Source organism: Heterodontus francisci, chromosome 4 (assembly GCF_036365525.1).
Source record: "Heterodontus francisci isolate sHetFra1 chromosome 4, sHetFra1.hap1, whole genome shotgun sequence".
Classification (NCBI taxonomy): Eukaryota; Metazoa; Chordata; class Chondrichthyes; order Heterodontiformes; family Heterodontidae; genus Heterodontus; species Heterodontus francisci.
In genome coordinates, this window is record NC_090374.1 from 56351156 (window position 1) to 56378843 (window position 27688).

General features: G+C 47.6%; 1 protein-coding gene across 3 annotated transcripts in view; it reads right to left on the reverse strand.

The window, feature by feature from the left end:
• The window catches only part of LOC137369043 (transcription factor TFIIIB component B'' homolog), a 173229-nt gene that overhangs the window by 25000 nt on the left and 120541 nt on the right, over window positions 1-27688 (reverse strand). For all 3 annotated transcript variants that reach the window (XM_068029568.1, XM_068029569.1, XM_068029567.1), the window contains exons 22-26: window positions 25211-27596; window positions 24845-25028; window positions 13985-14051; window positions 10869-11064; window positions 795-1062 (exon numbers count right to left, since the gene is read on the reverse strand). In XM_068029568.1, the coding sequence (XP_067885669.1) occupies window positions 795-1062; window positions 10869-11064; window positions 13985-14051; window positions 24845-25028; window positions 25211-27596 (3101 nt within the window). The remainder of the gene's footprint in view (window positions 1-794; window positions 1063-10868; window positions 11065-13984; window positions 14052-24844; window positions 25029-25210; window positions 27597-27688) is intronic.

Here is a 27688-nt window from a genome sequence, read left to right on the forward strand (position 1 = left end):
CACCATCCACAAGGCACAAGTCAGGGGTGTGATGGAATACTCTTCACTTGCCTGGATCAATGTTATCTCCACCACTCAAGAAGCTGACACCATCCAGAACAAAGCAGCCCGCTAGATCAGCACCACATCCACCACCTTAAACATTCACTCCCTGCACCACTGGCACACAGTGGCAACATGTGAACCAGTTACAGGATGCACTGGAGCAACTCACCAAGGCTCCTTCGACAGCACCTTCCAAACCCACAACCTCAACCACCTAGAAGGACAAGGGCCACAGACACATAGGAACACCACCACCTACAAATTCCCCTCCAAGCCACACGCCATCCTGACTTGTATCTGTATTGCCGCTCCTTCAGTTTGGCTGGGTCAAAATCCTGGAACTCATTCCTAACTGTAGGTGTACCTACACCCTCAAGGACTGCAGCGGTTCAAGAAGGTGGCTGACCACCACCTTCTCAAGGGCAATTAGGGTTGGGCAGTAAATGCTGGCCTTGCCAACGATGGTCATATCCCACAAATAATATAAAAAGAATGGGTAATTCAACTTGGGTGGTGACTCAGAGAAGTAGCAGATCATCCACTCTCATAGCAGCAGAGACACAAGTCTAGGCAGACTGAAAGAGGAAAATAACTAAGCAAGTTTAAAAATATAAAAACGTAGGCCAGACAGTTTACAGTGGTGCTAGTAGCCCTGCTTTACACAATGCATCCATGAACCACAGTGCAGATCAAATCTACTCTGAAAATTTTCACAGTCAAAATATAAAACAATAGAAATAAAGACCTACCTCAAGCGAAGTGCAGGTAGCTAAATTTGACTGAGTAGTTTCCTCAGGCAGTAGAACCTTTCCTCTGGACTCCTCACCAATTGATGTAATCATTGGATTTCTCTTAGCAGAAGAATCTTGATTATGTTCAAACAGTGAGCTTTTTCTTTTTCTATCCATTTGTCCAAGATTCGAATTTGGCTTACTTAAGCTCGGTTGCTGTTGTGTATTTTCTGTAAGTGGCACTGATTCAGACACAGTGGGTAGATTAAGTGCCTCCATTTCAGAGCTGCATGCAGGAGCATAAAATTAAAATAAGATCTAATACTTCAAATATGTATTTTTGGTGAAATGTTTGTACTTTAAGGTAGGGAATATTAATACTGAACAATGGAATATTTCCTACTCTTACCATCAGAGGCCAGTATGAAGCACACACAGCTTGGGTATAGCACCAGCAGGTACAAATTAAAGCTCCACTGCTCTGACAAAATGCACCTAGCTCTAACATCAGAGAATGACACGTAGTGCACTGGTGTAAAGTTAGCCACCTCCTATACCAGACAACACTATGGCCATTCGAATGGCTCTGCAGATTTGGAACGAGAGATATTTACTGTACATATTACAACAGAAAATGCTGGAAATTCTCAACAGGCCTGGCAGCATCTGTGAAGAGAGCAACAGAGTTAACATTTCAGGTCGATGGCATATTACCAATGTGGTGGACTAGTAATCTCAAGGCCCACGCTAATGCTCTGGAGACAGAATTCAAATCCCACACGTGAGCTGGTAGAATTTAAATTCAATTAATAATTAAATCCAGAATAACAATCTAGTCTCAGTAATGGCGACCAAGAAACTACCGGATTGTTGTAAAAACCCACCTAGTTCGCTAATGTCCTTTAGGGAAGGAAATCTGCTGTCCTTAACCAGTCTAGGCAGACTGAAAGAGGAAAATAACTAAGCAATTTAAAAATATGCTGGGCAATGTCTGTCTGACTCCAGACACACAGCAATGTGGTTGACTCTTAACTGCCCTCTGAAATGGCCCAGCAAGCCACTCAGTTGTACCAAAATGCTACAAAAACATTAAAAAGCAATAAAACCGGATAGGCCACTCAGCATCAACCTAGGTACTGGCAACGACAATAGCACAACCTGCCCAGATGACCATGTCCTCCTGACTAACATCTGGGGCTTGTGCCAAAACTGGGAGAACTGTCCCACAGACTAGTCAAGCAACATGCCAACAGTCATACTCAGCAAATCATACCTTACAGCCAATGTCCGAAACTCCTCCATCACCATCCCTGGATATCACCAGTCCCACTAGAAGTGAGAGTGACAGCCATCAAGGCAGCATTTGACCAAGTATGGCATCAAGGAGCCCGAGCAAAACTGGAGGTCAATGGGAATCGGGGGAAACCTTTGCTGGTTGGAGTCATACCTAGCACAAAGGAAGATGGTTGTGCTTGTTAGAGGTCAATCATTCTCAGTCTCAGGACATCACTGCAGGAGTTACTCAGGGTGGTGTCCGAGGCCCAACCATCTTCAGCTGCTTCATCAATGATTTTCCCTCCATCATAAGGTCAGAAGTGGGGATGTTCGCTGATGATTGCACAATGGTCAGCACCATTTGCAACTCCTCAGATACTGAAGCAGCCTGTACCCAGATGCAGCAAGACCTGGACAACATCCAGGCTTGGGCTGATATGTGGCAAGTAACATTTGCGCCACACAAGTGCCAGGCAATGACCATCACAAACAGAAGAGAATCTAAACCATCTGGCCTTGTTGTTCAATAGCATTACCATCGCTGAATCCCCCACTATCATCCTGGGGGTCACCATTGACTAGAAACTGAAACTGGGACCAGCCACAGAAATACCATGGATACAAGAGCAGGTCAGAGGCTGGGAATTCTGCAGTGAGTAACTCACCTCCTGACTCCCCAGTGCCTGTCCACCACCTATAAGGCACAAGTCAGGACTGTGATGGAATACTCTCCACTTACCTGGATGGGTGCAGCTCCAACAACACTCAAGAAGCTCAACACCATCCAGGACAAAGCAGCCCGCTTGATTGGCGCACAATCAATCACCTTTTCAACATTCACTCCCTTCACTACCGACACACAGTGACAGCAGTGTGTACCATCTACAAGATGCACTGCAGCAACTCACCAAGGCTCCTTTGACAGCACCTTCCAAACCTGCGACCTCTACCACCTAGAAGGACAAGGGCAGCAGATGCACGGGAACATCACTACCTGCTTGTTTCCCTCTGAGCCATACACCATCCTAACTTGGAAACTATATTGCCGTTCCTTCACTGTCGCTGGGTCAAAATCCTGGAACTCCCTTCCTAACAGCACTGTTAGTGTACCTACACCCCTAGGACTGCAGCGGTTCAAGAAGGCAGCTCATCACCACCTTCTCAAGGGCAATCAGAAATGGGCAATAAATGCTGGCCTAGCCAGAGATGTCCACATCCCATGAATGAAAAAAAGGTGGCAGCAAAGTTGGCATGGCAGGCAGGAGGGAGTTGCCCTGGGAGTCCTCAACATTGATTCTCGACCCATGAACTGTCATGGCATCAGGTCAAACATGGGCAAGGAAACCTGCTGATTACCACCTAGCACCATCCCTCAGCTGATGAATCAGTACTCCTCCATGTTGAACACCATTTGAAAGAAGCACTGAGGGTCGCAAGGGCACAGAGTGTACTCTGGCGGGGGGGGGGGGGGGGGGGGGGGCTTCAATGTCTGTCACAAAGAGTGGCTCGGTAGCACCACTACTGACCAAGGACTGGGCCTAGGACAGGTGGTGAGGGAATCTACCAGTCACAGATGCATCTGTCCATGACAGTATTGGTAGGAGTCACCACCACACAGTCCTTGTGGAGATGAAGTATTGTCTGCATGCTGAAGATACCATCCATTGTGTTGTATGGTACTACAACCATGACTAAGTGCGATAGGTTCAGAACAGATCTATCAGCTCAAAAGTAGGCATCCATGAGGTGCTGTGGGGCAGCAGCAGCAGAATTGTAATAAACCACTATGTAACCTCATGGCCCTCTATATCCCTCACTCGACCATTGCCATCAGGCCAAGAGATCAACCCTGGTTCAATGAGGAATGCAGCAGAGCATAGCAGGAACAACACCTGCATACCAAAAAAATGAGGTGGCAACCTGGTGAAGCTACAACACAGGACTACATGCATGCCAAACAGCGGAAGCAGCATGCGATAAACAGCTCAGCGATCCCATAACCAAAGGATCAGATCTGAGCTCTGCAGTCCTGCCACATCCCATCACGAATGGTAATGGGCAATTAAACAACTAACTGGAGGAGGAGGCTCCACAAACATCCCCATCTTCAATAATGGGGGAGTCCTACACGTCAATGCAAAAGACGAGGCTGAAGCATTTGCAACAATCTTCAGCCCGAAGTGCTGAGTGGATGATCCACCTCGGCCTCCTCCTGAGGTCCCCAGCATCACAGATGCCAGTCATCAGCCTATTCAATTCACTCCATGTGATATCAAGAAATGGCTGAAGGCACTGGATAAAGCCAAGACTATTCTGTGTCCATATGCAGCAAGACCTGGACAAATTCAGGCTTGGGCTGATAAGTGGTAAATAACATTCGTGCCACACAAGTGATCATCTCCAACAAGAGAGAATCTAACCATCTCCCCTTGACATTCAACGGCATCACCATCGATGGATCCCCCACCATCAATCTCCTGGAGGATATCACTGACCCGAAACTTAACTGAAACAGCTATATAAATACTGTAGTTACAACAGCAGGTCAGAGGCTGGGAATTCTGTGGTGAGTTACTCATCTACTGACTCCCCAAAGCCTGTCCACCATCTACAAGGCACAAGTCCGGAGTGTGATGAAATACTCTCCACCTGCCTGGACAAGTGCAGCTCCAACAACACTCAAGAAGCTTGGCACCTTCCAGGACAAAGCAGCCTGCTTGATCTGCACCCCATTTACCACCTTAAACATTCACTGCCCCCACCACTGGCACACAATGGCAGCAGCATTTACCATCTACAACAGGGTTGTCCAACAGACAGCCCGCAAGCCAGGATTCAGCCGCCAAAGGTTTCCATCCAGCCTGCGAATGCAAACTGTACATGGGCTGTTCCTCATTCTGGCCAGAGCTTCCTAACTGGTTTTGGCAAATTTCCCATTGTCTCCTTCTTGCAGTGCGGTCTTTTAAAAAAGCATTGCAAGTCAGTTTCACAGCCGAAAACTGCCGAAACAGGAACACGCTTCCCAACATCGGACAGATGCACGGTTTTCTGACTAATTTTTTTTAAAACAGTGTGCCGGAAAAAAAACAAAATCGGTCCGACGTTGGGAGGTGCATTCCTGCTTCAGCAGCTGTCAGCTGTGAAACTCCGTGCAATATTTTTAAACAAACTGAAGAACCACAAAGCTGCTGTGCTGAGCATTCCTGCTCAACGCAACTGTCAGACTGGGACGGGGGGGTGGGCGAGGGGACGGGGGGTGGGCGAGGGGACGGGGGGTGGGCGAGAGAGAGGACGGAGAGAGGGAGGGGGTGGGCGGAGGGGGAGAGAGAGAGGGAGAGGGAACACCACGGCGAGAGAGAGGGAGGGGGAACACCACGGCGAGAGAGAGGGAGGGGGAACACCACGGCGAGAGAGAGGGAGGGGGAACACCACGGCGAGAGAGAGGGAGGGGGAACACCACGGCGAGAGAGAGGGAGGGGGAACACCACGGCGCGGGGGAGGGGGAACACCACGGCGCGGGGGAGGGGGAACACCACGGCGCGGGGGAGGGGGAACACCACGGGGCGGGGGAGGGGGAACACCACGGGGCGGGGGAGGGGGAACACCACGGGGCGGGGGAGGGGGAACACCACGGGGCGGGGGAGGGGGAACACCACGGGGCGGGGGAGGGGGAACACCACGGGGCGGGGGAGGGGGAACACCACGGGGCGGGGGAGGGGGAACACCACGGGGCGGGGGAGGGGGAACACCACGGGGCGGGGGGGGGAACACCACGGGGAGGGGGAGGGGGAACACCACGGGGAGGGGGAGGGGGAACACCACGGGGAGGGGGAGGGGGAACACCACGGGGAGGGGGAGGGGGAACACCACGGGGAGGGGGAGGGGGAACACCACGGGGAGGGGGAGGGGGAACACCACGGGGAGGGGGAGGGGGAACACCACGGGGAGGGGAAGGGGGAACACCACGGGGCGGGGGAGGGGGAACACCACGGGGCGGGGGAGGGGGAGGGGGAACACCACGGGGCGGGGGAGGGGGAACACCACGGGGAGGGGGAGGGGGAACACCACGGGGCGGGGGAGGGGGAGAGGGAGCACCACGGGGCGGGGGAGGGGGAGAGGGAGCACCACGGGGCGGGGGAGGGGGAGAGGGAGCACCACGGGGCGGGGGAGGGGGAGAGGGAGCACCACGGGGCGGGGGAGGGGGAGAGGGAGCACCACGGGGCGGGGGCGGGGGAGAGGGAGCACCACGGGGCGGGGGAGGGGGAGAGGGAGCACCACTGGGCGGGGGAGGGGGAGAGGGAGCACCACGGGGCGGGGGAGGGGGAGAGGGAGCACCACGGGGCGGGGGAGGGGGAGAGGGAGCACCACGGGGCGGGGGAGGGGGAGAGGGAGCACCACGGGGCGGGGGAGGGGGTGCACCACGGGGCGGGGGAGGGGGTGCACCACGGGGCGGGGGAGGGGGTGCACCACGGCGCGGGGGAGGGGGTGCACCACGGCGCGGGGGAGGGGGTGCACCACGGCGCGGGGGAGGGGGTGCACCACGGCGCGGGGGAGGGGGTGCACCACGGCGCGGGGGAGGGGGTGCACCACGGCGCGGGGGAGGGGGAGCACCACGGCGCGGGGGAGGGGGAGCACCACGGCGCGGGGGAGGGGGAGCACCACGGCGCGGGGGAGGGGGAGCACCACGGCGCGGGGGAGGGGGAGCACCACGGCGCGAGGGAGGGGGAGCACCACGGCGCGAGGGAGGGGGAGCACCACGGCGCGAGGGAGGGGGAGCACCACGGCGCGAGGGAGGGGGAGCACCACGGCGCGAGGGAGGGGGAGCACCACGGCGCGAGGGAGGGGGAGCACCACGGCGCGAGGGAGGGGGAGCACCACGGCGCGAGGGAGGGGGAGCACCACGGCGCGAGGGAGGGGGAGCACCACGGCGCGAGGGAGGGGGAGCACCACGGCGCGAGGGAGGGGGAGCACCACGGCGCGAGGGAGGGGGAGCACCACGGCGCGAGGGAGGGGGAGCACCACGGCGCGAGGGAGGGGGAGCACCACGGCGCGAGGGAGGGGGAGCACCACGGCGCGAGGGAGGGGGAGCACCACGGCGCGAGGGAGGGGGAGCACCACGGCGCGAGGGAGGGGGAGCACCACGGCGCGAGGGAGGGGGAGCACCACGGCGCGAGGGAGGGGGAGCACCACGGCGCGAGGGAGGGGGAGCACCACGGCGCGAGGGAGGGGGAGCACCACGGCGCGAGGGAGGGGGAGCACCACGGCGCGAGGGAGGGGGAGCACCACGGCGCGAGGGAGGGGGAGCACCACGGCGCGAGGGAGGGGGAGCACCACGGCGCGAGGGAGGGGGAGCACCACGGCGCGAGGGAGGGGGAGCACCACGGCGCGAGGGAGGGGGAGCACCACGGCGCGAGGGAGGGGGAGCACCACGGCGCGAGGGAGGGGGAGCACCACGGCGCGAGGGAGGGGGAGCACCACGGCGCGAGGGAGGGGGAGCACCACGGCGCGAGGGAGGGGGAGCACCACGGCGCGAGGGAGGGGGAGCACCACGGCGCGAGGGAGGGGGAGCACCACGGCGCGAGGGAGGGGGAGCACCACGGCGCGAGGGAGGGGGAGCACCACGGCGCGAGGGAGGGGGAGCACCACGGCGCGAGGGTCGGGAACACCACAGCGAGGGGGAGGGAACACCACAGCGAGGGCGGGGGAACACCACAGCGAGCGGGGGAACACCACAGCGAGCGGGGGAACACCACAGCGAGCGGGGGAACACCACAGCGAGCGGGGGAACACCACAGCGAGCGGGGGAACACCACAGCGAGCGGGGGAACACCACAGCGAGCGGGGGAACACCACAGCGAGCGGGGGAACACCACAGCGAGCGGGGGAACACATAGAGAGAGAGAGAGAGAGAGAGAGGGGGGGGAAGAGGGTGAGAGAGATCACGATCACCTTCGACAGATGGATATCTATTCAGAATACTTTGCATTGTTACAAGTTTGCGGGCAGAGATTGACTACATTGCAAGCAGAAACAATGCCAGGTATGTCACTAAATCAGTTTTCAATATAGTAACGAGAAAGTAAGTCAATAAATTAGTCTTCTCATTTAAAGCTTCTTCACAAAAATGCACATCAACACAGAGAGGTAGGAACACAGAGATAGATAAAGAGAGAGAGAGAGAGAGATCAAGATCACCCGACAGATGGATATCTTTTCAGAATACTCTGCATCGCTACAAGCGTGCAGGCAGAGGCTGACTACTTTGCAAGCAGAAACAATGCCAGGTATGTCACTAAATCAGTTTTCAATATAGTGACGAGAAAGTAAGGCAATAAATTAGTCTCATCATTTAAAGCTTCTTCACAAGAATGCACATTTGTTGTTGTTTTTATTAGGAAGATAAATTTTTAATGTCTTTATCTTTCGAAATTTGCTGACACCCCCACCCCCCAACACCGGGCCAAGCAAAAATCATAATATTGCCCTCAACCCGAAAAGGTTGGACAACACTCATCTACAAGATGCACTGCAGCAACGCACCAAGGCTCCTTAGACAGCACCTTCCAAACCTGCAACCTCTACCACCTAGAACATCAAGGGCAAATGCATGGGAACACCACCACCTGCAAGTTCCCCTCCAAGCCACACACCATCCTGACTTGGAACTATATTGTCATTCTTTTATTGTTGCTGGGTTAAAAGCCTGGAACTCCCTTCCTAACAGCAATGTGGGTGTACCTACAGCTGACAGAACAGCGGTTCAATAAGGCAGCTCACCACCACCTTCTCAAGGGCATTTAGTGATGCACAACAAGTGCTGGCCTTGCCAGCAACACTCACATCCCATGAATAAATAAGTTAAATGTAAACCCTAACTCTAGAACTGAAAAGGTAGGTGTCCAAGCTTTCCGTCTTTGGGGACCACAAGGATGCGCGTGGAGCATCGACCACCACATATTGCAATGATGAATGCATCATTAATTTACTGTGATCGCTTGCTGCCAATACACTCAGATCCTGATATTCAAATTTGGCCAGCAAATAGGCAACAATGCCAAAAAAAACAGCCTTTTCCAAACCTCCAGCCCAGGAAATTCAAACAAACCAACCAACAGGGAAAGTAAATTGGAAATAAAGCACAACTGCAGTGTCTTTGAGATGGCCACTGAGTAAAGAATATGTCCAGTCTAGATCTAACCTGCTAGAGCACTGTGCAACTTCTTCAATTACTAAAGATAATGGTATTGAATCTAAACAATTTCTCTAACTTATCATCTTCAGTGCTGGTATAGGCATACCTTATTCCCTTTAAGCTACCTAGAAACAAAGGTATATATTATTCACTTTAAATCAGACAAGTGAAAAAAATCTGGAACCAATCCCTGGGATGTGAGGTAATGCATTTTGGAAGGTCTAATGCAGGTGGGAGGTATACAGTAAATGGCAGAACCCTTAGGAGTATTGAAAGGCAGAGAGATCTGGGCGTACAGGTCCACAGGTCACTGAAAGTGGCAACGCAGGTGGATAAGGTAGTCAAGAAGGCATACGGCATGTTTGCCTTCATCGGTCGGGGAATAGAGTATAAAAATTGGCAAGTCATGTTGCAGCTGTACAGAACCTTAGTTGGGCCACACTTAGAATATTGCGTGCAATTCTGGTCGCCACACTACCAGAAGGACATGGAGGCTTTGGAGAGGGTACAGAGGAGGTTTACCAGGATGTTGCCTGGTCTGGAGGGCATTAGCTATGAGGAGAGGTTGGAAAAACTCGGATTGTTTTCACTGGAACGACGGAGGTGGAGGGGCGACATGATAGAGGTTTACAAAGTTATGAGCGGCATGGACAGAGTGGATAGTCAGAAGCTTTTTCCCAGGGTGGAAGAGTCAGTTACTAGGAGACATAGGTTTAAGGTGCGAGGGGCAAAGTTTAGAGGGGATGTGCGAGGCAAGTTTTTTTACACAGAGGGTGAAGTGTGCCTGGAACTTGCTGCCAGGGGAGGTGGTGGAAGCAGATACGATAGCGACGTTTAAGAGACATCTTGACAAATACATGAATAGGAAGGGAATAGAGGGATATGGGCCCCGGAAGTGAAGAAGGTGTTAGTTTAGGCAGGCATCAAGATCGGCGCAGGCTTGGAGGGCCAAATGGCCAGTTCCTGTGCTGTACTGTTCTTTGTTCTTTGATATTAATTGTGACACATAAGAACATAAGAAATAAGAGCAGGAGTAGACCATGTGGCCCCTTGAGCCTGTTCTGCCATTCAGTATGATCATGGTTGATCATCTGCCTCAACTCCACTTTCCCACCCGCTCCCTGTATCCCTTGATTCTCAGAGACCAAAAATCTGTCTATCCTATCCTTAAATATACAATGATGGAACATCCACAACCCTCTGCGGTAGAGAATTCCAAAGAATCACAACTCCTTGAGTGAAGAAATTTCTCATTTCAGTCCTAAATGATCGACCCTTATCCTGACACTGTGTCCCCACATGACACAAGTCTGTGATTAAACTGTGAAATCAAGTAAAGACAGTTATTTGAGACACCGCAGAGTGAGTTTTATATATTCATCTGGGCCATTGAAGAAAGAGTTGAGCAGAGTATGGGTGCTCCCGTACAAGGAGGGTGATTAATCCAGCTCTCATACCACTGTCCCATAAGGATCTACTAATTGTATTTTCCAGAAATGCTTCACATTTTAGAATTTTTGTGTACTGCATTGAAATAATTTTGTTTGTGTAACTACTTTAAACTCAATTCTACTTTAAATTCAAGTTACATCTCAAACTGAACGTCCTGAAAATATAGGACTTACCTCACAGACTCAGTAACATCAATATTTTCGACTGATAAGCGACTGATAAGAACTGGCTCAGCAACTGTCAAGGAGTCTTCTGAAACGGGGATGAAGGAAGCAGAAGATGCATCGCACTCTGTTAAGGAGGAGGCTGGAATCTCAACTAGGGTTAATATGAATGTCTCTTCACTTGGACTTCCAATTGTCATGTTCTCTAAAACAAAAGTAGCAACGTAACCACAGAGAATTTAAATTCAAAGTGCAATACAACTGAAGCCATGAGTGATTTGGAATTGGCCTATCTACAGTTTTGAAAAGGACCACAAGACATACATTACTGGGACAGTCACATAGCTACATACTTATCAATCCATCCAAGCTTGACCCACAGGGAAAATAATGAAAGCTCACTATTCACAATCCTGATTCACTTATGGATTACCATGAGCATTTGTCTGAAAACACAGGCTGCCTTGAAAAGATTTAATACAAGACACAGTGGCGCAGTGGTTAGCACTGCAGCCTCACAGCTCCAGCGACCCGGGTTCAATTCTGGGTACTGCCTGTGTGGAGTTTGCAAGTTCTCCCTGTGTCTGCGTGGGTTTTCTCCGGGTGCTCCGGTTTCCTCCCACAAGCCAAAAGACTTGCAGGTTGATAGGTAAATTGGACATTATAAATTGCCCCTAGTATAGGTAGGTGGTAGGGAAATATAGGGACAGGTGGGGATGTGGTAGGAATATGGGATTAGTGTAGGATTAGTATAAATGGGTGGTTGATGGTCGGCACAGACTCGGTGGGCCGAGGGGCCTGTTTCAGTGCTGTATCTCTAAAACTAAAACTAAGACGATCCTATAGCAAATTGCACAAATTAGTTCATCCATCAAAGACTCTTCGTTCTTTTTCATATTTCTGTTGTTGCAGAACATTTTAAATATTAAATACTGAGGACCTTATCTGGGGATAAGCTTAGAATAATTACGGGGCCAAAAATTGAGAGAATTAACAACATTTCTGTGATTAAGACTTGAAATAATTGATTATCACGCATGCTCTTCACCAAGTCTGGGTCAGTAATTGCTTCAAACCTATAATAATGTCACCAGCATAGGCCACCTAAAATATGTTAGGAGCAAAATTAATAGAAAAATCATGAAATCCAAATTCCCAGTGCATGCTCCCAGTGAGTGAAGCTCCACACTTGAAGCATGGTTTCATAAAATTAATCCTATTCTGGAAAAGAGATTAGCAGGAAGAAAAAGCAAAATAGATTACAAGATAATTATGGACAAGGAATGCCACTTATTCATCCATTCAGAATGACCCTAATGGCTCCCCATTGTAGCATTAAGTTGATTCTTAAATGATGCCAGGGTTTTTGTCTCCATAATTCTGTCTTTGTGTGAAGAACAATTTCCTGATAGCAGTCCAAAATTTGCCTTTTACTGGTTTGAATCTGTTCCCTTGCACTACACTTGCAAGTTAATTTGAAGTAATATTAATCTGGACCCAGAGCCTTGGACTAGTCTTGTTTGCCTATGGGAATCTGAGAGGAATTTTCTAGATTTTATGCCCTAATTGGCCTAGATTTTGCACCTAACACAGGAAATTGTATGGCTTCCATGTACGGTGGGGTGTAGAGTGCATGTACTGCGTGTGCAATATGATGTAGAAGGCATCACAATTAAATGGGACAGGCTGGATGTACCAATATTTCTTATCCTGTCATTTTTCGTACACTCATATTATAGATTTACCTTTTCCATACCCTTAGCTATCTTGTATACCACTGTATGATTAGCTCACTTACACCTCCTTTCAAAGCTAGAGTCCAAGTATACCCATTTTTCCACATAGTTCACATCCTTAATATTGGGGATCAGCCTTGTGACCGGGACACAAGGAGAACTCCCCTGCCCTTCCTCCACTAGGCTCATGGGATCGTTTACATCCACCTGAGAGGACAGCTAAGACCTCGGTTTAATGTTTCATCGAGAAAACAGAACCTTTGATAGTGCACTCCTTCACTACTTCTTAAGCTTTAAGAAGAGATGTTTGAGAGGGGTAATTGTTTCAGAGGTAGTGTCAGCCTTGATTATATGTCCAAATCTTGGGTCGGGCGTTAATGACCTTCTTATTTAGAGATGAGCGAAAGCTGACACCTATACTGGCTCAACCTCCAACACAAGCATCCAAAAAACAGTAATTATTATTTATTGTCTTTCTTTTGGGCCTCCTTATCTCGAGAGACAATGGATACGCGCCTGGAGGTGGTCAGTGGTTTGTGAAGCAGCGCCTGGAGTGGCTATAAAGGCCAATTCTGGAGTGACAGGCTCTTCCACAGGTGCTGCAGAGAAATTTGTTTGTTGGGGCTGTTGCACAGTTGGCTCTCCCCTTGCGCCTCTGTCTTTTTTCCTGCCAACTACTAAGTCTCTTCGACTCGCCACAATTTAGCCCTGTCTTTATGGCTGCCCGCCATATTGTACCACATCAAATATATAATCCATGCCCAGTAATCAGTTATAAGGTGCAATGCAATCTTGGAAGTTCAGAAATCATTCACAATTCAGGAAGGAGTTTATAACGAACAACAAACTTCTTCCTGATGGTGGGTACGGTAGCATTGTAATATTACTGGACGAATAATCCAGAATTTGCAAGTTCAAATTCCATATGGCAGCTTGAGAATTGGAATTCAGTTTTTTTAAAATAATCTGGAAAAGCTGTCATCAGTAAAACTGATCATGAAGAGGTCAAATTGTCATAAAATCACAACTAGTTCATTGGGGGAAGGGAACCTACTGTCCTTACCCAGTCTGGCCTGTAGGTGACTCCAGTACCACACCATTTAGTTGACTCAATGTCCCTCTGAAGCCCAGCAAGCCACTCAGTTGTTAAACTGCACCAAACAGAGGCTGCAGCAATTTAAAAAAGCATTCCACCACCACCTTCTTGGGGCAGCTAGGGATGGGCAATAAAGACCAGCCTTGCCAGTGACACCCACATTACAATGATGATTTTTTTTGAACAAAATTACTTGCAACTCACCTCAGTAAAGCTCCATAATTAAGTTCAAACAGTAAACTTACGAGGGTGGGATGGGGAAATCAATTTTTAAAAACTTGCATCAAACTTACCTAAGTTTTGTTCAGACATGTTCAATGACTCCTGGTGTTCTGCATTTTGAGCTTCTACTATATCAACCTGTAAAAGTCAGATTTTAAAGCAAGTTTACACCATAATAAAACAGTTGACTTTTGTACATGTTTATGGTATGTGGTAATTGTAGGCAACAAAACACATTTTGACACTTTTTTACAACTCAACCAAGGAGTGCCTGTAAAGCTGGATAATCTAAGCACTATCCTGTCAGTGCTCCTTAGGGTGAAAGCAAAAATCCACTGTGAGGGTTCTATTTTCCATCAGGTCAACACAAACTTCTTACATTTGCATTTAATTGCTGGCAGTGTCACACTGCAGATTCTTCTCCACTGGCAACTAGATATCCTTTCCAAAACTTTTTGCCAACTTCAAGCAGATGCAGACTTTTGATAGAGTCATAGAGTTATACAATACAGAAACAGGCCCTTTGGCCCATCACGTCTGTGCCGGCCATACAGCACCCAACTATTCTAATCCCATATTCCTGCACTTGGCCTGTAGCCCTGTATACTATGGCGTTTCAAGTGCTCATCTAAATACTTCTTAAATGTTGTGAGGGTTCCTGCCTCCACCACCTTACCTTAAATCTATGCCTCCTGGTTCTTGACCCCTCCACTAAGGGAAAAAGTTTCCTCCTATATAACCTATCAATGCCCCTCATAATCTTGTACACCTCAATCATGTCCCCCCTCAGCCTTCTCTGCTTCAAGGAAAACAACCCTAGCCTTTTCGGTCTCTCTTCATAGCTGAAATGCTCCAGCCCAGGCAACATCCTGGTGAATCTCTTCTGCACCCTCTCCCGTGCAATCACATCCTTCCTATAGTGTGGTAACCAGAACCGTACACAGTACTCCAGCTGTGGCCTAACTAGCGTTTTATATAGCTCCATCAAAACCTCCCTGCTCTTATATTCTATGCCTCGGCTAATAAAGGCAAGTATCCCACATGCCTTCCTAACCACCTTATCTACCTGTGCTGCTGCCTTCAGTGATCTATGGACAAGTACACCAAGGTCCTTCTGGCTTTCTGTACTTCCTAGAGTCCTACCATCCATTCTGTATTCCCTTGCCTTGTTAGTCCTCCCAAAATGCATTACCTCACACTTTTCAGGATTAAATTCCATTTGCCACTGCTCCACCCATCTTACCAGCTCATTTATATCTCCCTGTAATCTCCTCACTATTTACAACACCACCAATTTTCGTGTCATCTGAGAACTTACTGATCATACCTCCTATATTCACGTCTAAGTCATTAATGTACACTACAAGCAGCACGGGTCCCAGCACCGATCTCTGTGGTACACCACTGGTCACAGGCTTTCACTCGCAAAAACAGCCCTCTACCATTACCCTCTACCTCCTGCCACTAAGCCAATTTTGGATCCAATTTACCAAATTGCCCTGGATCCCATGGGCTCTTACCTTCTTAACCAATCTCCCACGCGGGACCTTATCTAAAGCCTTACTGAAATCCATGTAGACTAGATCTACTGCTTTACCCTCATCGACACATCTAGTCACCTTCTCGAAAAATTCAATCAAGTTAGTTAGACACGATCTCCCCCTGACAAAGCCTTGCTGACTATCCCTGATTAATCCCTGCCCCTCCAAGTGGAGATTAATCCCGTCCCTCAGACTTTTTTGCAATATTTCCCCTACCACTGATGTTAGACTCACCGGCCTGTAATTACCTGGTTTATCCCTGCTACCCTTCTTGAATAATGGTGCCACTTACGCTGTCTTCCAGTCTTCTGGTACCTCTCCTGTGGCCAGACAGGATTTGAAAATTTGTGTCAAAGCCCCTGCTATCTCCTCCCTTGCCTCCCATAACAGCCTGGGATACATCTCATCTGGGCCTGAGGATTTATCCACTTTTAAGCCCATTAAAACAGCTAATATTTCCTCCCTTTCAATGCTAATATGTTCAAGTATATCACAATCCCCCTCCCTGATCTCTACACCTACATCGTCCTTCTCCATAGTGAACACCGATGAAAAGTAATCATTTAAAACCTCACCTATGTCCTCCAGCACACAAAGATTGCCATGTTGGTCCCTAATGGGCCCCACACATTCCCTGGTTACCCTCTTACCCTTAATATACATAAAATGCCTTGGGAATTTCCTTTATCTTGCCCGCCAGTGTTTTTTCATGCCCCCTCTTCGCTCTCCTAATTACTTTTTTAAGTGCCACCCTACAATTTCTATACTCCTCTAGTACCTCCGCTGTTTTCAGCGCTTGGGATCTGCCGTAAGCCTCCTTTTTTTTTCCTGATCCAATACTCTATATCCCTTGACATCCAGAGTTCCCTGGGCCTGTTAGTCCTACTCTTCACCTTAACGGGTACATGTTGGCTCTAAACTCTCACTATTTCCTCTTTGAATGACTCCCACTGATGTGATGTAGACTTTCCTACAAGTAGCTGCTCCCAATCCACTTTGGCCAGATCCTGTTTTATCATATTGAAATCATCACTCCCCCAATTCAGTACCTTTATTTCTGGTCCATCTTTGTCCTCTTCCTTAACTACCTTAAATCTTACAGAGTTATGGTCACTATCCCCGAAATGCTCCCCCACTGACACGTCTGCCACTTGAGCAGCTTCATTCCCTAGGATTAGGTCCAGTACTGCCCCTTCCCTTGTAGGACTTTCCACATACCGGCTCAAAAAGCTCCTGTATGCATTTTAAGAATTCCGCCCCTTTTAAGCCTTTTGCACTAAGACTATCCCAGCTAATATTGGGGAAGTTGAAATCCCCTACTATTATTACCCTATTATTTTTACAGCTCTCAAGAGATTTGCCTACATAACTGTTCCTCTATCTCTTCCTGACTGTTTGGAGGCCTGTAGTACACACCCAGCCAAGTGATTGCCCCCTTTTTGTTTTTAAGTTCTACCCAAGTGGCCTCATTTGAGGAAGCTTCGAAGACATCATCCCTCCTTACTGCAGTAATTGACTCCTTGACCAACAGTGCAATGCCACCTCCTCTTTCATCCCCTCCTCTGTCACGCCTGAAGATTCTATACCCTGGAATATTGAGCTGCCAGTCCTGTCCATCCCTCAACCATGTCTCTGTGATAGCAATAATATCATAATCCCATGTGTTAATCAACGCCCTCAATTCATCTGGCTTACTAGTAAGACTCCTTGCATTTAAATAGATGCAATCCAACCTTGCATTTTTCCCTTGTGCCGTACCAGGTCTATATTTGCTCTGCCTTTCCAGGCAGACTCACTTTCTGTTCTATACTACCCCTTACTGTACCTCCACTCTGTATCCCATCCCCCTGACAAATTAGTTTAAACCACCCCCCCAATAGAACTAGCAAATCTCCCAGCAAGGATGCTTGTCCCATTCCGTTTCAGGTGCAACCCGTCCAACTTGTACAGGTCCCAACTTTGCCAGAAACAGACCCAGTGATCCAGGAAACTAAAGCCCTCCCTCCTGCACCATCTCCTCAGCCACGCATTCATCTGCTCTATCCTCCTATTTCTAAATTCACTAGCATGTGGCACTGGGAGTAATCCAGAGATTACAACCTTAGAGGTCCTGCTTTTTAATCTGCTACCTAGCTCCCTAAATTCTTGTTGCAGGACCTCATCCCTTTTTCTACCTATGTCATTGGTACCAGTGTGTACCATGACCTCTGGCTGCTCACCCTCCCCCCTTCAGAAATTCCTGCAGCCGCTCCGTGACATCCTTGATCCTAGCACCAGGGAGGCAACATACCATCCTGGAGTCACGTCTGCGGACACAGAAACGCCTATCTGTACCCCTTACAATAGAATCCCCTATCACTATAGCTCTTCCACTCCTTTTACCTTGATCAAGTCCATGCCCACTCTCTAGAATCTAGTCAGTCCCATTCCCCCACTCTACCTCCATAGTCCTATATGTTTATTTCCTTCAAGAGTCCATTCAATTTTCTTCTGGAGTCATTGTTTGTCTCTGCCTCCACCACCCTCATAGGCAGCAAGTTCCAGGTTATTACCACTCGCTGTGTAAAAAAGTGCTTCCTCACGTCCTCTCTGCATCTCTTGCCCAAAACATTCAATCTGTGTCCCCTTGTCCTTGTACCATCAGCTATTGGGAACAGTTTTTCTTTGCTGACCTTATCCAAAACTGTCATTATCTTGTACACCTCTATCAAATCTCCCCTCAATCTCCTTTGCTCCAAGAAGAACAACCTCAGTTTCTCCAACCTAATCTTGCAGTTAAAATCCCTCATCCATGGAACTATTTTTGTAAATCTCCTCTGCAACCTCTCAAGGACCCCCACATCCTTCCTAAAATGTGGTGACCAGAACTGGACACAATACTCTAGTTGTGGCCTGACCGGAGCTTTATAAAGGTTAAGCATAACTTGCTGCTTTTGAACTCAATACCTCTACTTATGAAGCCCAAGAGCCCAAATGCTTTGCTGACTACTCTCTCAATATGTCCTGCCACCTTCACAGATCTATGCACATGCACCGCCAGGTCCCTCTGTCACTACACATTCTTTACAACTGTAATCTATTCCCATCCCTTCTGCCAAATGCATCACCTCACACTTCTCTGTATTAAATTTGGGGCTGCGCAGTGGCGCAGTGGTTAGCACTGCAGCCTCACAGCTCCAGCGACCCGGGTTCAGTTCTGGGTACTGCCTCTGTGGAGTTTGCAAGTTCTCCCTGTGACCGCGTGGGTTTCCGCCGGGTGCTCCGGTTTCCTCCCACAGCCAAAGACTTGTCGGTTGATAGGTAAATTGGCCATTGTAAATTGCCCCTGGTGTAGGTAGGTGGTAGGAGACTGGTGGGCATGTAGTAGGGAATATGGGATTAATGTAGGATTAGTATAAATGGGTGGTTGTTGGTCGGCACAGACTCAGTGGGCAGAAGGGCCTGTTTCAGTGCTGTATCTCTAAATAAAAAAAATTAATTCCATTTGCCACTTGTCTGCCCATTCTGCTAGCCTATCTATGCCCTGTTGCAGTCGAATTGTGTCATCCTCACTGTTTGCCACTCCTCCAAGTTTGGTTTCATCACCAAATTTTGAAATTTTACTCTGTATTCCAATATCCAAGTTATTTTTATATATAGCAAAATAAGCAATAGTTCTAGCTCTGATCCTTGGGGAAGACCACTATCTACCATCCTCCAGTCTAAAAAATAACCAGTTACCACAACTGTTTTCTGCCCTTTAGTCAATTTTTTTTATCCAAGCTGATGCAAACCTCCTATTTCATGAGCCTCAATTTTGTTAACCAGCCTTTCATATGGTACTTTGTCAATCACGTCCTTAAAGTCCAAGTAGACAACATCCATTACATTCCTTCATCAACCTTCACTGTTACTTCATCAAAAAATTTGAATAGATTAGTCAAGCATGATCTGCCTTTCACAAATCCATGCTGGCCATCCTCAATTAACTCAAACGTCTCCAAGTGCATGTTGATTTTTTTCCCGAATATTGTTTCTAAAACCTTACCCTGATGTTAAACTGACCAGCCTGTAGTTTTTAGGACTGTCTTTACCATCTTTCTTGAATAAGGGTGTCACATTTGCCACTCTCCAATCCTCCAGCACCTCCGCCCATATCTAGGGAAGATTATGGTAAGCCCTTCCGCTATCTCCACCCCCACTTCCTTTAGCAACCTTGGATGCAAGTCATCTGGACCAAGTAACCTATCCGCTCAAAGCACAGCCAGCCTTTCCAGTACATCCTGCCTCAATTTTCACCCGATCCATTACCTCTGCCATCTCTACTTCTACCAATATTTTGTCAGCATCCTCTTCCTGAGGAAACACAGATGTAAAGTATTCATTAAGTATTCTAGCCTTATCCTGCACCTCGAAGCATTTGTACCTAATAAGCCTAACCCCACCTCTTACTACCCACTTACTATTTACATGACGGTTGAAGATTTTTGGGTTCCCTTTTAAGTTGACTGCATTCTATCCTCATTCTCTCGTTGCCAGTCTTACTTTCCTTTCACTTCCCCTCTCAACTTAATGCATTTGACCTGGATCTTACATGAAGAATTCACCTGACAAACATTATACATCCTCTTTTTTTGTTTCATCATATTCTCTATCTCCCTCATTATCCAAGGAGCCCTGGCTTTGGTTCCCATACCTTTCACCCTTGTTGGAATGTACCTAGCCTGTACCTGAAGCAAAAGTTCACCCATTGTTCTGTTATAGCTTTTACTGTCAATCTTTGATTCCATTTTGCTCTGGCTAGATCCCTTCTCATCCCATTGAAGTTAGCCTTCTTCCAGTTTTGATGTGCAATTCAGATTGGTCCTTGCTCTCCTCCATTACTCGTCCAAACCTTATGAGACAATGATCACTCTTATCCAAGTGCTCTGCCACACTCAGTTGGTCCACTTGGCCCACCTCATTCCCCAGCACCAGATCCAGCAATGCCACCTTCCTAGTTGAACCAAGAACATACTAGTCAAGGTGGTTCTCCTGAACACATTTCAGAAATTCCGCCCCCTCCTTACACTTTACTAGAATACTATCCCAATCGATATTTGGTAATTAAAGTTCCCTAATATCACCACTCTATATTTCTTGCACATCTCTGTGATTTCCCTGTAGATTTGCTCCTCTTTCTCTCACTATTTGGAGGCCAATAGAATACTCCCAGAAACATGAGCATCCCCTTCTTGCTTCTCAACTCTAACTAAATGAATTGTCTTTGCCCCCTCAAGGACATTTGCTCTTTCCAACACCAGAATGTATTCGCTAATCAATACTGCCACCCCGACTCCCTTTTTTCCTTCCCTATCTTTTCTAACACTTTGTATCCTTGAATATTAAGCACAGTCCTTACCATTTTTAAGCCATGTTTCCATTATTGCCACTACATCATATTCCCATATGGCTCTTTATGCTTGTAGCTCACCAACCTTATTCACCAAACTTGGTGCGTTTACATACGTGCATTGTAAACCAGCCTTTATATTCTGGAAATCTTTTAGTTCTTGCTCCTATCTAATATTGGAAATTTTCCCTTCTAACACTCCCACATTATGCACATTATTTCTCTTTTCTACTTCTACATGCTGATGCCCATTCCCCTGCCAATTTAGTTTAAACCCTTCCCAACCACACTAGTCTTATTGCTTCCAGCCCTTCTGTTTTTTTTATTCTTACATGGGTGTCGCTGGCAAGGCCAGCATTGTTACCCATCCCTAATTGCCCTCGACAGCTGAGTGGCTTGCTAGGCCATTTCAGAGGGCAGTTAAGAGTCGCATGTAGGCCAGACTAAGTAAGGACAGCAGATTTCCTTCCCTAAAGGACATTAGTGAACCAGATGGGTTTTTATAGCAATCAATGATAGTTTCAAGGCACCATTACTGAGATTAGCTTTCAATTCCAGATTTTTTATTAATTAATTGAATTTAAATTCCACCAGCTACCGTGGTGGGATTTGAACCAGTGTCCCCAGGACATTAGCCTGGGCATCTGAATTATTAGTCCAGTGACATTACCACTAAGCGAAAGGTTCCTCCAGTCCCAGAACTGGTCCCAATGTCCCAACAATCTGAAGCCTTCCCTCCTGCATCATGTCTCAAGTCATGCATTGATTTCCCTATCTTCCTGTTTCTATTCTCACGAGCATGTGGCACTGGGAATAATCAAGAGATTATGGCCTTAGATGTCTTACTTTTCAACTTCCTCCCTAGCGCCTGAAAATCTGACCACAGGACCTCAATACCTGCCCACTTGGTCATTGGTACTGAACTGTTGGCACACTCATGTCCCCCTGCAGAATATTCTGCACCCTCTCTATGAGGTCCTTTACCCTGGCACCTAGAAGGCAACACACCATACGAGTCTCACGATGACGGTTACAGAAACGCCTGTCTATTCCCCAAACTATGAAATCTGCTATAACGACTGCATTTCTACTCTTTGCTGTTCCCTCCTGTGCAATCCCTTGCCCATTGGTGCCATGGTCTGGACTACACTCCTTCAAGGCGTTGTCAGTCCCAGCAGTCTCCAATCTGAGAGTAGCACCCACCCCAAAGACTCCTGCACCTCCTGCTTCTTTCTACTCTTCCAGATGGCCACCCATCTACTATCCTGAACTCTCACTGCCTGTGGGGTGACCATCACCTGGAAAGTACGATCTTGTAAAGTACGATCTTGGAAACTCTCCTGCTCCTTGGTGCTTCACAGTGACTCCAGCTGCCCTCAAGCTCAGAAATCCTGAGCTTGAGCTGAAGCAGCTGGAGACACTTCCTGAAGTTCCCACATGCCACAGGAATCACAAGCAACAGTTCTCAGATGCCCAACCATGATCTAAAAAAAAAAAAATTCTATTCCCTCTTTTATATTGTAGTTGTTACCCTGTTTAAGCTATTCATTTTAATTAATGCCTCAAGAGCGGCTCTGTGCGACGCCTCTTATTAATTCACTCAGTGTCATACTCAACCTGATTGAGATTATTTCCCAGCTCCTAATTTTAAAGAATGCCTTAATTTGGAGTGAGTAAAAAAGAAATATTCACCAACCACTTACCTGCTTTCCTGTGATGTCTCACTATGATTTTTCTTTTCCAAAGTAGTGAGTCCGCTCTGAATCCCCCCCTCCAGAGCCTCCCCTATCCTCCCCACCGCCAGTCTCACTGTGCTCTCACTCTCTGGGCTGCTCTTTTATCCCCCCATTGCTGGTCTCACTGTGCTCTTGCTCTCCGGGGGCTGCTCTTTGATCCTCTCAGCCACCAATATGACTGTGCTCTCATTCTCAGGGGCCACTCTTTTATCCTCCCTGCCGCCAGTCCTGCCATATCCAGTCGTGAATAGTGGTGATGAAGTAAACAACTAACAGGAGGAGGACACTCAGTGAACATCACCATCCTCAATGATGGCAGAGCCAGCACAAGTGCAAAAGACAAGGCTGAAGAGTTTGCAACCATCTTCAGCCAGAAGTGCTGAGTGGATGATCCATCACGAAACAAAAAAGAAAGTCTTGCATTTATAAAGCGTCTTTCATGACCTCAGGACATCCCAAAGTGCTTTGCAGCTAATGAAGTCCTTCTGAAGTGTAGTCACTATTGCAGTGTCGGAACGGCGGCAGCCAGCTTGCACACAGCAAGCTCCCACAAACAGCAATGTGTTAATAACCAATTAATCTGTTTATTTAATGGCATTGATCAGCCTACGCTTGAGGTCCCAACAACACAACTGGCAGTCTTCAGCCATTTTGATTCAATACATGTGATATCAATAAACAGCTGAATACAACAAAGGATACAAGCCCCAATAACATCTCAGCTGCAGTGTTGAAGACATATGCTCAAGAACTAGCCATGCCTCGCATCAAGTTCTTCCAGTACAGCTACAACACTGCCAGCTACCCGAGAAAGTGGAAAATTGCTCAAGTATGCATGGCCACAGAAAGCAGCACAGATCCAATCCAGCCAATTACCGCCCCACCAGCCGATTCTCGATAATAATCAAAAAGGTGATGGAAAGTGTTTTTGACAGCGCTATTAAGTGGCACTTACCCACCAATAACTGCTCACCAATGCTCAAGTTTGGATTCCATCAGGGCCAGGACTTCAGATTTCATTATAGCCTTGGTCCAAATGTGGACAAAAGAGCTGAATTCCAGAGATAAGGTGAGAGTGACTGCCCTTGACATCAAGGCAGCATTTGACTGAGTGTGGCATCAAGTAAAATTTAAGTCAATGGGAATCAGGAGGAAAACTCTCTACTGACTGAAGTCATAGCCAACAGAAAGAAAGGTGGTTGTGGTCATTGGAGGCCAACTATCTCAGCCCCAGGACATTGCTAAAGGAGTTCCTAAGAGCCATGTCCTAGGTCCAACCATCTTCAGCTGCTTCATCAATGATCTTCCCTCCATTATAAGGTCAGAAGTGGGGATGTTTGCTGATGATTGTACAGTGTTTAGTTTCATTTGCAACTCCTCAAATAATGAAGCAGTCCTCATGCCCACGTGCAGCAAGACCTGGGCAACATTCAGGCTTGGGCTAAGTGGCAAGTAACATTCGTGCCATACAAGCACAAGGCAATGATAATCTCCAATAAGGAAAAGTCTAACCACCTCACCTTGACATTCAACAGCATTACCATTGCAGAATCCCCCACCATTAACATCCTTGGGGTCACCACTGACCAGAAACTTAACTGTTAATTTAACTTAAATAAATACTGTGGCTACAAGAGCAGGTCAAAGCCTGGGAATTTTGTGGTGAGTGACTCACCTCCTGACTCCCAAAGCCTTTCCACCATCAATAAGATACAAATCAACAGTGCGATGAAATATTCTCCACTTGCCTGGATAAGTGCAGCTCCAACAACATTCATGAAGATCGACACCATCCAGGACAGGCTTAATTGGCATCCCATCCACCGCCTTAAACATTCACGCTCTCCACCACCAGCGTACTGTGGCTTCAGTGTGTAGCACATACAAAATGCACTGCAGAAAATTTCCAAGGCTTCTTCAACAGAACCTTCCAAACCTGCGACTTCTTCCAGCTAAGAGTAGGGTAGTAGGCGCATGGGAACACCACCACCTGCAAGTTCCCCTCTAAGTCACACACCATTATGACTTGGAAATATAATTACTGTTCCTTCATCATCACAGGGTCAAACTCCTGGAACTCCCTCCCTAACAACACTGTAGGAGAAATTTCACCACACTGACTGCAGTTCAAGAGATAGCTCACCACCACCTTCACAAAGGCAATTAGGCAATAAATGCTGGTCTTCCCAGTGGCACCCACTTCCTGTGACTTAATTTTTTAAAAAAAAGCAAAACTAATTTTTAAGTGGATCAAGTGCTAATTTTGCAAAACATAATGCTTACCTTTTGGGAGTAACCAAAATATGAAACTGCGGCAGTTGTTTCTGGAACCTGTACAGACAGCCCTGCATCAGTGGTCTGACACAGGCTCAATGTAGATTGTGTGAAGTATGCATCAGAGGAAAATCCCACTTCTGCTTCCTGACTTTGATCTGATGTCTGTAGTTGATCATGTGCTGGAGACACCCTGAAGAAAAGTCTGGCATCAGTACGAACAACCAAGACTATCAATGGGTATTTGTTTCCAACTACAGTACATTCTATTTCACATAAATATTTTAGATTTGTGCTATTTCACACCTATGAAACAGGTCTGAAAGCAACACACCCAGATAACACACTTAATGTTACAAGGTTATCCTTCTTTACCTTTCACTCAGATGCTCAGTCCCATCATCCAGATGTTTAGTTCTACTTATTTGCTCTTCATATCCAAGATATTTGTCCTCAAGTACTGATAACTTTTCACCAACATTCCGAGTCCCATCATCCAGATTCTCAGTCCTACTCAGCTGCTCCTCATACCCCATACATTTGTCTTGCTCCTGAGGTATCGATAACGTTTCATCAACATGCTGAGTCCCATCATCCAGATTCTCTGTCCTACTCAGCTGCTCCTCAAATCCCATACATCTGCCTTGTTCTTCAGGCATCGATAACTTTTCATCAACATACTGAGTCCCATCATCCGGATGCTCAGTCCTACTCAGCTGCTCCTCATACCCCATACATTTGTCTTGCTCCTGAGGTATCGATAACTTTTCATTCACATTCCGAGTCCCATCATCCAGATTCTCTGTCCTACTCAGCTGCTCCTCATACCCCATACATTTGTCTTGCTCCTGACGTATCGATAACTTTTCATCAACATGTTGAGTCCCATCATCCAGATTCTCAGTCCTACTCAGCTGCTCCTCATACCCCATACATTTGTCTTGCTCCTGAGGTATCGATAACGTTTCATCAACATGCTGAGTCCCATCATCCAGATTCTCTGTCCTACTCAGGTGCTCCTCATATCCCATACATTTGTCTTGCTCCTGAGGTATCGATAACTTTTCATTCACATTCCGAGTCCCATCATCCAGATGCTCAGTCCTACTCAGCTGCTCCTCATACCCCATACATCTACCTAGTTCTTCAGGAAACAGTAACTTATCACTCACATGCTGAGTCCCATCATCCAGATTCTCAGTCCTACTCAGCTGCTCCTCATACCCCATACATTTGTCTTGCTCCTGAGGTATCGATAACGTTTCATCAACATGCTGAGTCCCATCATCCAGATGCTCAGTCCTACTCAGCTGCTCCTCATATCCCATACATTTGTCTTGCTCCTGAGGTATCGATAACGTTTCATCAACATGCTGAGTCCCATCATCCAGATTCTCAGTCCTACTCAGCTGCTCCTCATACCCCATACATTTGTCTTGCTCCTGAGGTATCGATAACGTTTCATCAACATGCTGAGTCCCATCATCCAGATTCTCTGTCCTACTCAGCTGCTCCTCATACCCCATACATTTGTCTTGCTCCTGAGGTATCGATAATGTTTCATCAACATTCCGAGTCCCATCATCCAGATTCTCAGTCCTACTCAGCTGCTCCTCATACCCCATACATTTGTCTTGCTCCTGAGGTATCGATAACGTTTCATCAACATGCTGAGTCCCATCATCCAGATTCTCTGTCCTACTCAGCTGCTCCTCATACCCCATACATTTGTCTTGCTCCTGAGGTATCGATAACTTTTCATCAACATACTGAGTCCCATCATCTGGATGCTCAGTCCTACTCAGCTGCTCCTCATACCCCATACATTTGTCTTGCTCCTGAGGTATCGATAATGTTTCATCAACATTCCGAGTCCCATCATCCAGATTCTCAGTCCTACTCAGCTGCTCTTCATATCCCATACATTTGTCTTGCTCCTCAGGCATCGATAACTTTTCATCAACATACTGAGTCCCATCATCTGGATGCTCAGTCCTACTCAGCTGCTCTTCATATCCCATACATTTGTCTTGCTCCTGAGGTATCGATAATGTTTCATCAACATTCCGAGTCCCATCATCCAGATTCTCTGTCCTACTCAGCTGCTCCTCATACCCCATACATTTGTCTTGCTCCTGAGGTATCGATAATGTTTCATCAACATTCCGAGTCCCATCATCCAGATTCTCAGTCCTACTCAGCTGCTCTTCATATCCCATACATTTGTCTTGCTCCTCAGGCATCGATAACTTTTCATCAACATACTGAGTCCCATCATCTGGATGCTCAGTCCTACTCAGCTGCTCTTCATATCCCATACATTTGTCTTGCTCCTGAGGTATCGATAATGTTTCATCAACATTCCGAGTCCCATCATCCAGATTCTCAGTCCTACTCAGCTGCTCTTCATATCCCATACATCTGCCTTGTTCTTCAGGCATTGAAAACTTTTCATCAACATGCTGAGTCCCATCATCCAGATGCTCAGTCCTACTCAGCTGCTCCTCATATCCCATACATCTACCTTGTTCTTCAGGTATTAATAAACTTTCATGTAGATGCTCAGTCCTATTGTCCAGATGCTCAGTCTTGCGCATTTGCTCTTTATTTCCCACACAGTTGTTTCGTTCATCAGGTACAGATACCTTATCATTTGGTTGCTCAGCTGGAACCTGATCCATGGTTATGTTTTGTTTATCACCTTCTGCTGTGACCAGGTGAAGCTGCAAAGTTTCATTAAGATTCACCTCTGTTTCATTACCTACAAACAAAATCATAAACCGTTAGCTTTTCTCTACACCAACATTTTCTATACCAAAAATAGGGTCAGGAGTATTATAAACTGTTATTTAC